General features: G+C 40.3%; 1 protein-coding gene across 3 annotated transcripts in view; it reads left to right on the top strand.

The window, feature by feature from the left end:
* LOC137383867 (TBC1 domain family member 22B-like) overlaps positions 1 to 12,107 on the top strand; it is a 509,534-nt gene extending 497,427 nt beyond the window's left edge. For all 3 annotated transcript variants that reach the window (XM_068057201.1, XM_068057200.1, XM_068057198.1), the window contains one exon: positions 8,659 to 12,107. In XM_068057201.1, coding sequence (XP_067913302.1) covers positions 8,659 to 8,787 — 129 coding nt within the window. In that variant the 3' untranslated portion in view covers positions 8,788 to 12,107. The remainder of the gene's footprint in view (positions 1 to 8,658) is intronic.
* Positions 12,108 to 13,071: the final 964 nt, after the last annotated feature.

Genomic DNA, 13,071 nt, shown 5'->3' with positions numbered 1-13,071 from the left:
AAGTCAAATCCCAAATAAAACCAAGTTCTCACATGAATCCAAACAGTGTCTTCAGTGTGTGACAGATTCATTGTGACATTAGAAAGAAGCCAGTCATTGTTTTGACCTTAACAGATTAGCTGTTCTCATAAATGTTACTGCATCTACCTATTACTTGACCTATGATAGAAGCCGGTGCTGGCAGTGTTTATCATACTTTCCTTCCTCGAAGCTTATGGAATTTACTGTTCATTGGGACAACTACAAAACACATTGGCCACATATTTTGGTGCCAGTTTAGCTGATAAATGGTGTCCGCGCCGCTCCTGCCCAGTTCCAGCACAGACCACACTGCATGCCATTTTGTTGCAGGTATTAGCACCGGCATATTGTGCATGCGTCAGAAGTATGCAGAATAGGCGGATCATGACGTCAGTCAGCATCTGACACTGATATGATGCCCGACCTGGTATTTTCAACCTCGCCATGCTAGTTAAAGCCCTCTCTTAAACCCACACTACTGAAAGTGCATTCAGCGGCATGAGGGTCCCCCCCACCTGTGCTATTTAAAGGGATCATCCAACTTGCAGGTTAGTTGCTGATTACTTTCTACTGGCTCTTGGAGAGTTTGTGGAAGTAGTGGTTGTTTCGAGGAGCTCATAAAAGTTGGTAAAATCTGTAGGGAGTGGTGCTGTACATTGGAAAGGCATTGGTTGCTACTGTAAGGACTTTGAGCACAGACTTACTTCCATTTATGGGGGCCGTGGTTGCAGTCCTCTTTGGGCTGCAACATCAGAGGGAGATGGAGCGTAGACAGCAAAGATGACAAGCTGCTGGCAGAGGGAGCAGGAGGGGAAGACGGGTTCCGAGGAGGCTTTATCCATCTAGGGTCTTCAGGGAGTACTTCTCCAAATTGCGCCTAAATCAGGAGGAGTGCATTTGGTAGCTGTGATTCGCTAAGGTGGTGGTCACAGAACTTTGTCACCTCTTGGAACCTGTAGCCTCAGCGCAGGTCAAAGACAGCGCTGCCAGTGTCTGTGATGGTGACAGTGGCCCTGAACTGTTTCGAGTGGATTCTTCCAGGCTGGGACAGGTGACATAGCAAACCTTGCAGTTTTCTATGTATTGTTGTCTGGGAGGTAGCAAAGGCTCTGTATGCCGGGCGAGAAGGGACTTCATTGTCTTTTCTCTGAACAGAGAGAAGCAGGAGGGGTACGCATATGGCTTTACCAGGATAGTGGGCTTTCCCATGGTGCAAGATGCAACCAACTGCACACATGTGGCTTTGCGGCCTCCGCATCTCAATGATACTATCTCTAATCTCTCTTCTGAAGTTCGCACAATGCCAGTATCTCAAAGGGTGGCTGCAAATGTCAGGTCAAGTGATGGTGATTCTTCCTCCTTAGCCTGTTCTCCCTTTAGGTCTTCAGCCTCCTGCCCCACAGCCTGGCTTGGTGGCAGTTCTTAGTTATCTCCAAGCACTAATGAATAAGGGCAGGGTTGAGATGAGGGAAGTAGAGAAAGCAAGAGGTGCATGGTTACACAATCAACAGCTTGTACATCATAACAGATGGTGGGATGAAGGTGAACTAGGATTTGAGAAGGTGTATTTGGCAGGAACAGACAGTCATCCTCGATGGTTGTATTGATGCCATGGGCTAAGGCCTCAGTCATGGCCATTCCAATTATTCCCACTGCTTTCTGTTGCTTTCTCTAGGTCTTCCACACTTCAAGCAGTTTCAGCCCCTGTTGCAGCCACAATGCACTTTGCCTTTAAGAGTTGAAGTCTGGCTTTGAGTTATGCAGGCTAGCTTTAAGTTGTGCAAACTTGGACCCCCTGTTGAGACGGGCAGCCACTCTGCAGCGTATTCAGCACTGAACTGAATGCCACAATCACTATAATTAGCAGGCCGCAAGAAGTTTATGCTATGCCTGCATCTCTTTGAGCAAGTGGGGGGGGGGGGGGTGGTGATGGTGGGTAATCGCACATCGCAATCCCCGCGCCTGATTTTAGGGGTTATTCAACTTAGTCCCCATTGTCCTTCTTTGTTAAATAAATACACATGCAGCTGTGTGTAACAAGTTGGAACCTATTTTATTCTGGTCGGCATGTGCTTTCTTATGGCCAGTGGTGTGTGCGTTTTCTAGATTGACTATAAAAATGCTACTGCAACTAAATAAGTTCCACGAGAACTACCTGTCATATTTTATTAAAATGTGCTATTTTTATAGCTTTGGTACATTTTCCAGAGTTTACATCCAACAGCACAAACCATTTTAACGGCGTGTGCAGTTTGTTTCCTAAAATAGGGTTCAGGAATTACTTTTGTGGCTGAATATAATTTTGCATTAAATTCTTGGCTTACATAAGTCAACAAGAGCCTGTGGCACTGCATCCACTGATATCAATGCTTAGTTAAAATAATTCCTGTGTAATTATAGATAACAAAGTGATCCTTACCCATGCCAGTTCACAAATAACAAAAATCGCAGCTATTCAAATGCTGACAAATATGTTTCTTGTGCTGGTAAGTGTGCATACCTGAACAGAATAGTAATTTTAGGTTTTAGATTCTCAAATCAAAATGACCTCTTGGGTAAAATCACTGTTATAGTAAAACTGTGTAAGAACCATAAGGACGCATTGTTAATCTAATTGACAATTGTTATTTTCTGGGCGTATAAAATATATGCTGAGAGTTTCCATTTCAGGAACCATTTTTGTCAATGCTTCAATGAATTGTCAGTGATTTTGACAGACAGAAAGACACAATAACAAAACACAGACCATCTCTTTAGCACCCTAAACCCACATTTTCCTTTACCATTCCATTCATTTTTATATAACCTATTATTATTGTGTTGAATAAATATTATTACAGTTGGTACACTCCATATTTTACTTTAAGTTTCTTACTGAAGTGAGCAGGTGTGAGGTTGCAGATGCCGAATCACAGATGCAAGAAGTGAATTGTCATGGAGTCGTTCAATCGAGGAGTTCAGATGATAGTTCTGAACCCTGAAATGTAATTACTACCTTCAGCTCACTTTTAGATTTGTACTTTTATTTTACTGATGTTCAGTATTTCCTCCAGTTTTTTAAAAAATCTGATCAGTTCTTTCTTTAAGGCATAGGTAAGATTTTCAGCTTACAGCCCGAGCGTAAGACTGGTTTTGCTGATCGGCCACCCAATTATAGAAACCACCTGGCTTTCATTTTCATGAGAATTAAGTGGTTTCTATGACGGGCGGACACTCGTGAAAATCTACTCCATTGTTGCTGCCGTGGTACAGTTCAGTGTGCAATGCTGACTCTCCAGTACCTTAAAAAATGAGCAATGCGGTCAAAGTATCAGTTATCCTCTTTGGTGCTGGTCTTTCGGTGTGATCCATCACAGTGAGTGTCAGCAAGCAAGTTGTCCTTGACAACCAAACCCAATCTGGTCCTCACCTGATCTATACTAATACGCATACTTTCCAACAGGACTCATAGGATATCAATCAGGAATTGGAACGCTGACCAATTTTTCCTCTCCAAGCCAGGTTGTGATAGCTAATTGTAGTATCCCTACGACCGCCTCAGCTGTTTCCAGCACAGATCAAAAATCTGTGGTCTGTGAGAGTAAGCTGTTCCCTGGAAAAGCTTGCTAAGCTATCTTGGGAGGAAACTAAATTTCTTGCCAGGGAGCAGGGGTACTGCTGCTGCTTCTCTCACCCCCTAGTCTTATGTTAATATATCAGGTAAAATAATTGAATCAATTATCAGGAGTAAATTTGGATTACTTGCATGGTCACCCACCTTGGTTTTTTGTGTAAGTAACATCCTAAGAGGGTCTTGGAAAGCCCAGTGATCTGGTGCACTTTGGCGTTAAAAATAAACACATTTGATAAACTTAGCATGAAAGAATATAGTGTAAGCTTAAATGGATGGAGATTCAGGGTAAAACTTTGGAATAGATGAGAAATTGGCCGAAGGGTAGGAAGCTGAGTGTCGTACTTGTTGAAAAAATTAAGTTGGAGTGCAAGGATGTGCTGAGTGAGGTTGTTCAGGGATAGGTGCTGGGAACCACACAATTTCTCATTTATATAATAAGGATACTGGATACGGGGGAAGTGGCAGAGGATTGGAGGTCCGCAATCATAATACCATTGTTTAAAAAGGGTGCGAGGAATAGGCCTAATAATTATAGGCCGGTCAGTCTGACCTCGGTGGTGGGTAAATTATTAGAATCATTTCTGAGGGACAGGATAAACTGCCACTTAGAAAGGCATGAACTGATCAGGGATAGTCAGCATGAATTTGTTAAGGGAAGGTCATGTCGTCCTAACTTAATTGAATTCTTTGAGGAAGTAACAAGGAGGATTGATGAGGGCAGTACAGTGGATGTGGTCTACATGGATTTTCGTAAGGCATTTGGCAAGGTCCCACATGGCAGACTGGTCAGTAAAATGAAAGCCCATGGGATACAGGGGAGTGTGGCAGGTTGGATCCAAAATTGGCTCAGTGACAGGAAGCAAAGGTAGTAGTAGACGAATATCATTGTGGATGGAAAGCTGTTTCCAGTGGCGTTCCACAGGCCTCAGTGTTGGGTCCCTTGCTGCTTGTGGTATATGTTAATGATTTGTACTTAAATGTGGGAGGCATGATTGGGAAATTTGCTGATGACACAAAAATTCGTTGTGTAGTTGATGGTGAAGAGGATGGCAGTGGACTCCAGAATGATATCAATAGTTTGTTTGAGTGGGCGGAAAAGTGGCAAATGGAATTCAATCGGGCGAAGTGTGAGGTATTGCACTTGGGGAGGGCAAATAAAGCGAGGGATTACACAATTAACGGAAGGATATTGAGAGGGGTAGAAGAAGTGAGAGACCTTGGAGTGCATGTCCACAGATCCCTAAAAGTGGCAGGACAGGTAGATAAAGTGGTAAAGGCGGCATATGGAATATTGGCTGAGGTATAGGACACAAAAGCAGGGCTGTAATGCTGGAACTGTATAAAATGCTGGTTTGGCCATAGTTGGAGTATTGCGTACTTAGAAACATAGAAAACAGGAGCAGGAGTAGGCCATTCAGCCCTTTGAGCCTGTTCCGCTATTCATTATGATCATGGCTGATCATCCAACTCAGTAACCTGTTCCCGCTTTTGCCCCACACCCTTTGAACCCTTTAGACCCAAGAGCTATATCTGACTCCTCCTTGAAAACATACAATGTTTTGGCCTCAACTGCTTTCTGTGGTAGCGAATTCCACAGGCTCACCACTCTCTGGGTGAAGAAATTTCTCCTCATCTCAGTCCTGAAAGGTTTACCCTGTATCCTTAGATTATGACCCCTGGTTTTGGACTCCCCTGCCATCGGGAACATCCTTCCTGCATCTACCCTGTCAAATCCTGTTCGAATTTTATAGGTTTCCACGAGATCCCCCCACCCTCTTCTGAACTCCAGCAAATATAAGCCCAACCGACTCAATCTCTCCTCATACATCAGACCCGCCATCCCAGGAATCAGTATGGTAAACCTTTGCTGCACTCCCTTTATAGCAAGAACATCCTTCCTCAGATAAGGAGACCAAAACTGCACACAGTATTCCAGGTGTGGTCTCACCAAGGCCCTGTATAATTGCAGCAAGACATCCCTGCTCCTGTACTCGAATCCTCTCGCTATGAAGGCCAACATACCATTTGCCTTTTTTAACCGCCTGTTACACCTGCATGCTTACCTTCAGTGACTGGTGTACGAGAACACCCAGGTCTTGCTGCATATTCCCCTCTCTCAGTTTATAGCCGTTCAGATAATAGTCTGCCTTCCTGTTTTTGCTACCAAAGTGGATAACCTCACATTTATCCACATTATACTGCATCTGCCATGCATTAGCCCACTCACTCAACTTGTCCAAATCACCCTGAAGCCTCTCTGCATCCTCCTCACAACTCACCTTCCCACCCAGTTTTGTGTCATCTGCTAATTTGGAGATATTACATTTAGTTCCCTCATCTAAATCATTAATATGTATTGTAAATAACTGGGGTCCGAGCACCGATCCCTGTGGTACCCCACTAGTCACTGCCTGCCATTCGGAAAAAGACCCATTCATCCCTACCATTTGTCTCCTATCTGCCAACCAATTTTCTATCCATCGCAGTACACTACCCCCAATCCCATGCGCTTTAATTTTACATGCTAATCTCTTATGTGGGACTTTGTCGAAAGTCCAAATAAACCACATCCACTGGCTCCTCCTCATCAACTCTACTAGTTACATCCTCAAAGAATTCTAGTAGATTTGTCGAGCATGATTTCCCTTTCGTAAATCCATGCTGACTCTGCCCGATTCTACCACTGTTCTCTAAGTGCTCAGCTATAAAATCTTTGATAATGGACTCTAGAATTTTCCCCACTACCGACCTCAGGCTGATTAGTCTGTAATTCCCTGCTTTCTCTCTGCCTCCCTTTTTAAATAGTGGGGTTACATTAACTACCCTCCAATCTGGAGGAACTGTTCCAGAGTCTATAGAATCTCGGAAGATGACCACCAATGCATCCACTATTTCTAGGGCCACTTCCTTAAGTACTCTGGGATGCATACCATCAGGCCCTAGGGATTTATTGGCTTTCAATCCCATCAATTTCCCTAACACTATTTCTCTACTAATACTGATTTCCTTCAATTCCTCTCTCTCACTAAGCCATGTGTTCCCCAACATTTCTGGTATGATATTTGTGAAGACAGAACCAAAGTATGCATTTAGTTGGTTAGCTATTTCTTTGTTCCCCATAATAAATTCCCCTGTTTCTGACTGTAAGGCGAGGCTAGGCTTAGGGTTGTTCTCCTTAGAACAGAGGGGGCTGAGGAGTGACTTAATTGAGGTGTACAAAATTATGAGGGGCCCAGATTGAGTAGACAGAAAAGTCCTGTTCCCCCTAGCGGAGAGGTCAATTACCAGGGGCATAGATTTAAGGTGATTGGTAGAAGGATTAGAGGGAACATGAGGAGAAACTTGTTCACCCAGAGGGTGGTGGGTGTCTGGAATTCACTGCCAGGAATGGTGGTGGAGGCAGAAACCCTCAATTCTTTAAAAACGTACCTGGACATATACCTGAAGTGCTGTAACCTGCAAGGCTCTGGACCAGGTGCTGGAAGGTGGAATTAGATTGGGCAGCTAGTTGTTCAGCTGGCACGGACACGACAGGCTGAATGGCCTCCTGTGTTGTAATTTTTCTATGGTTCTAAGGACATCCGTTCAGAGGCTTAGTTTAAGTATGTAAAACTCATAGATGATAGAAAAGTAGGTAGCGCAATTGAATCGGAAAAGGCAGTTTAGAATCTACAAATGAGTTAATGTGTGTTAAATTGCAAGACCAGTAACAGATTAAAGTGTAAAGTGCTGCACAAAGGAATTAAAAATGGATGATTGGTAGCAAAATAACGAAGGGAAAAGTTAAAAGAGATTTAAGGATTTTAATAAGCTCATTTTTTATCATGTCCAATCACTCTGGAACAGCAAATGGAAGGTTGCACTATATAGCCAAAATAGTAGACTAGAACTTAGGGAAATAATATTCTGGTCGTTTAATTTCAAGAAAAATTTACACTGCTGAATCCCAAAGGGCATGGAACACTTCCAGGAGTAAATTTCAAATTAAGCTAAGCACCAGAGCTGAGGACCAGCTGGTGCAGTGGGTTAGCACCACCCAATTCTAGTCCGTTTATGTGCCCATGACCTCCAGAAATTGATTTGTCACTGACCAAGCTCATATCACATAAGACCTTTGGAACTGGCAAGAAAGTGATTCTCATAATCTGCACAGGGTTTGAGTCCAGATCTCAGAAGCAGAGTGTTAATCCATTATACAATATATTCCTCATAAATTTGCCTATATTTGATACCTCAGTAGATTCTGATTCGAGTAATGACACATTGCCAAAATATGCCACTTAAGTAATCAGCAATTTAACTTCTAAAAGGAGTAATTGAATTGCTGTTAATCCCATTTACATAGTACTTACTCTCATTATAGTTTGCCATGGCGAGTCAGTGATTCCTAATTAAAACTGAGTAAGTAGCTGAAACTGATTCACATGGAAACACAGAAAAGCAAAGTGGAGATTTATCTGTTAAGAAACTTTACTTTCACCATCGTGTCTTTCTGAACTTCCATCTTGAATGATTTTCTTTTAAATTTGTATAAAAGGCCTTTGACTGCCAGGCATTACTTTGGATAACATTTAGGATTGTGGGGCAATTTAGTGCGAAAGCAAAGCATGCAATTGCAATAATTCTGGCTGGGATTATATGGTCCTTATCTTTTCTGGTTGGTGGTATTGGATTCTACTTGTGCCATGCATTTATCTATTCATGCTGACTTCCTGCAAAATAATCTAACAATTATTGAGATGCTGTGGGACACCTGAATGCCAGTGCTCATCTTCTGCTATGCCCAGTAATGTAACTGTCAATTTCTATGTATTACTTTCTCAATTAAGTCACAAGGCGTATATTATAGATGTGATTTTTTTTGAAAAGCAAGTTTAGTATCCTGTAGGGTGTGTGTTTTGTTAGTGTTCTTGGGTTCTGAATCAGTAGTCTTCAACATGTGGAGATCTTTGGGTTTGTCTTGATGGGTATTTGGTTTGATTATTTAAATACCAAACAGAAATCTGTTGTTTTTCATTTTAAAGGGTCTACTGATGTTGTTGCAGAACCTACCTACAATCCACTGGGGTAACGAAGAAGTTGGTCTTCTCCTAGCAGAAGCATACAGGCTTAAGTACATGTTTGCAGATGCACCCAATCACTACCGACGATAAGTGGTTAGCAAAAACATTGAGAGCCGAATTTAAACGCCTTGCAGACTTTCAGGTTAGGTGGACGTCGGCTCTATTGACTGAGACAGCAAATGTTTCAACTACTTTGAAAGTAGTTTCTAATTACTTGAAGCTTTTCTTGAGCTATTATTGTAATATACTAAATTGAAAGTAGACTGAGAGCTCCCTCAGTTTGCTCTTCATGGAGCCTTGCTAAATCTTTGATACTAGGTTATACATAATTCTTAGAAAAGGATTTAAAAGGCATTATTTAGTGTGTTTCTGTATAATAGTTACAATGTATATGTCCTTAATTTGAACTACTGTGAGCTTGAACTTAGAAAATTGCTTAAGCGTTTGGGTTTAGTGTGCATAAAGGAGACTGGTTAAATTTTCCTCAATCTTAAATGCAACTGGCATCCAATTTCTTGTGGTAAATGATATATTCACAATATTTTTAATTGTGACTCTTTTAAAAATATTCGTTTTCCTCAAACTTTATTTTAAAGTTGCTGTCTATTATTTGATGTAAAATTTAGCTGTTTCAGTGAGGTACGATCATTTAAAAATAATTTTCATTTCTACTAATTTTTTTATAAGCAATAAAATTCATTTTTTTAATGTAGAATTTGGGAAATTTGGGAAAAACCTAACTATCTTTATACCTTTTTTTAAAAATTCTGTGTTATGAGCACTAATGCTGTGTTAAAAAGGCCAACTGTATTGCCAATAATGTAGATTTCAAACTGTACTGAAGCCATTCAAGATTAAAATATGTTTCTCAGGTATTTCCTTTTGATTTGTGTGCCTTTTGACCAATTCTGTTTATGTAAAATTGAGAAAACATTGTGTTACTTATGTTTGAAATTGCTTTGGAAAGGGTTGATGACATTTCTTTTAGTTATTATTACATCTCTTTTGCCCGCTGAAAGAGCGTACCTTGGGTACGAATTCCAGTGTTTAAGAATTTTTTCATGTAATTAATATGTATATATATATTTAAGTATATATCTGAGACCTGAGAAGCAGATTTTTCCGTTGATGGCCAACAAATCTGAGGACAGGGTGAAATCTCTGATTTTTGTTCCTTTCCCCTCTTGTTCTCAACTTATTGGTTTGAGGCTCTAATATTACAGACGTGGTGCAGAGAATTTAGTACAATTAACCTGGCTGAAAAAGCGGCTTGCCCTGCAACCAGCAATGACTGGATATCATTCTCAGATTGCCTATTGTTTCCAAGTATTCCCAAAGGATATGTAGAAAGGGTAAGAAAATGAAGCTAAGGTACAGGTCAGAAACAATCTAACAGAATAGCAGAACAAGTGAGAGGGACTGAATAGCATATTACTTTTCCTAGTGGTCAGGATATCAAGGAATATAGAGAGAAAGCCATGAGTTAAAAGTATGGCAGAACAGACCCAAGGGGCTGAACAACCTACTCCTTTTCCTAAGTTCCTATGTTCAGGAACCATTGCTACTTACACTGTATTGCTTGAAGCTGTATCTCCTGCAGGATAAAATAGGCTGTTTGTTGTTCTCTCAGCCAGGCTGGGTACCATCGACCACAAACCATCTCTAGCTAGTAGCCTGCCAAAATTATCATAAGGGCGCATTCTTGGGAACCAAGCTTGGAACTTGATCTAGTAATTCCAAGGTTGTGAGTCTTGCTACTATTAGACTCCTGGGTCAGCTTTATTGTATTTAATTGATAACCTTTGATTTTTTTTTGGTCATGTCAGGAAACAGTAGCCTTTGTTTACTTCTACACTGAACTTGCAGTATCTGAGTCTTACGTCATTGGGTGGTGTGATTCTTTGGAAGCCGTTATCCAGAGGCATTTTCAGTGAGTAACTGCGGAGAACAGGTAGATAAATGATGTAGGTCCACAAATAGACTTTATTACATCTTTCAAACTATGTCAGTAATTTCATCTTTTGCTTTTTAATTTATTGTCTGAAAATGCCAGATTTGTTTTTAATTGTGTATTTTTTATGTAAAGGGCAAATTATTGAAAACTACTCTGCTGTAGTTTTTGTTGTGTCTGTGTCAGTCTGGAAATTTTAAATAATGTAAATGGTAATTTTCACATTGAATTTCAAGCAAAAACTGTGCTTCAATTTCCTGCTTTCTAAAAGAAAGAGTAAATGTGTGAATTGTTTTCTGGACAATTAGGTAAGTGTGTAAGTTCACCAATGTATTTATAATAACACCTGGTTCTGCTTCCGTTTTTATATTATCTTGCAAATGGTTGCATTCTAGTCAAAGTCTAGCACATGGATCAAAGCACAATTACTTTATTTGATTATATTTAGAAGGAGCAAGTATATAGTTCTTTTCTCTTCATATATAATCCCTATTGATGTTGATCTTAGAGTTGATTTACCACCAAAAGTAGGACCAAAATCAAACTATATGTCAATCGAAGCTGCTCTTGGTGGTTGGTTGCAGATGCATTGAGTAAAATTGGGAACAGATTGACTGGCTATGATCTTTGCTGGGGAATGGTTATATGGCGCAAGGAAGCTGGTTTTTAAACTGGCAAATTAACATACTGATGTAATGGTGCAAATGTTTTCACTCCAGTGAAAATAATGAGACTGTTTTGATCAGAATTGCTATCATATGATGCTCATCCATATGTTGGGTGAAGCAGAGGAAACAAATGCTATTTTAGCTTTAATATGCTGAAGAGTTGCTATTTACATGATGAAAATGTGAGCAGAACCAACTTGCAGAAGAAGTGAACTTGTGCACCTTTACTAACTTTTCTGAACTGTACAGGTGCGATGGTGTTTGGCCACAATTGTATGGCATCTCAAATTGTAAATATTAGCACTACGTCTATGACTCTGGAATGCTCACAGCTGCATCATCAGAAACCAGAGAGATGTTGCATGGTATATCAACAGTTTCTTTAGACCTTTTGGATGTAATTGAATTATAACTGTGACTTTCCACCTTTTCACTGCGTGATGTTTTGACTTGATATGAACTATCAAAAAGACATGATTTGCTGTCACTTGTGTGTGCATTAGGTCCAAAAGATGAAATTGTTTGTGCATTGTACAGTAGCTGTTATAGACCTGTTTTGCAGATTACATAATACAAGATGTTCCATTAAAGCAGTTTAACAAAAGCCTGTGGAACCATGTGATCTTGCAAGCACATTTGTACAGCAGTGAAGAGATTAATATATAAGCCCTTTGGATGATACTGTCTCTGAAATATGCCAAAATTTTTTTCAAACCATGTTTTTTTTTTACTGCTTCTGTAGTCAGTGCTATTATGAGGCGTTAAAAAAATTAAATTCCTGCTCCACATCAGTCAGTTGTCTTTGATTATTTTTTCATTTGTATGGCTCATTGTGCATCTGCACTTCAGTAATGTTCACCCATGGTTAGTTACCATTGGGAGTGCAGGATGACTGAATTTGACTTGCTGTTTATTGCTTCCTCACTATAGCATAATTAATCATTCAATTGAATTTCATTCTACAAGAAAGTTATCTCCAAGTCACTTCCAAGTTTTCACTGTGGTGGGGAGGAGCCTTAAATATATTTGAGAAAGCCTTGACCTGCCTGCCAAATGTCAACCTCCCCTTTCCCACAATAGTTGACAGTCACATGAATATATAAATCGAAGTCAAAAAACAAATACAGTCGTGGAAGGCTGTTCATCCCATCTAGCTCATTGTTCTGTAAAATCTTGTGATTCCCCAGATCATAGCTTTAAAATGCCTTTATATTGATGCCAGAGATTTTGCCTTCACTGCCCTACCCAGAAGTCCATTCCAGATATGACTGCCTCCTTGTTTGAAAATGTTCTTCCTGACATCTGCCTTGAAACTGCATTTTATTAGTCTTGACTTTGTCCCTTTGCCCTGTTTAATCTGAAATAGTGCTCGGGATTTACCTTTTTTATTCCAGTTATATGTTTTATAGTTTTTTTCTAAGGACCCCTCTCAGATGGTTCATTTGAGGACTGAAGAGTGCAAGTTTTTATAACCTTCCTTATAGCTCAGCCTTCTGACACTGGAGATTAGCTTTACCATTCTCTTATTTTTCAGTAGAGGAAACACTTTAACATTGAATTCTAACTGGTTCATCTCATGAGCTTAGTTAAACAAGCCCCCAATATGTATTCATTCCATCTTGTTTCTGTCAACAGCAGTTAAAGCTTCATCCAGTTGACTACAGACATATGAAAGATATCTTTCCCTCCACTGCTTCAAAATGTGCTCAAACTCCAGAAGTTCTTCACCATGTCCAAGAAAATAAAGATTCACTA

The sequence above is a fragment of the Heterodontus francisci genome, chromosome 25 (assembly GCF_036365525.1).
Source record: "Heterodontus francisci isolate sHetFra1 chromosome 25, sHetFra1.hap1, whole genome shotgun sequence".
Classification (NCBI taxonomy): Eukaryota; Metazoa; Chordata; class Chondrichthyes; order Heterodontiformes; family Heterodontidae; genus Heterodontus; species Heterodontus francisci.
Note: the sequence above shows the minus strand (reverse complement) of the source record. Positions and strands in the feature narration are given on the sequence as shown.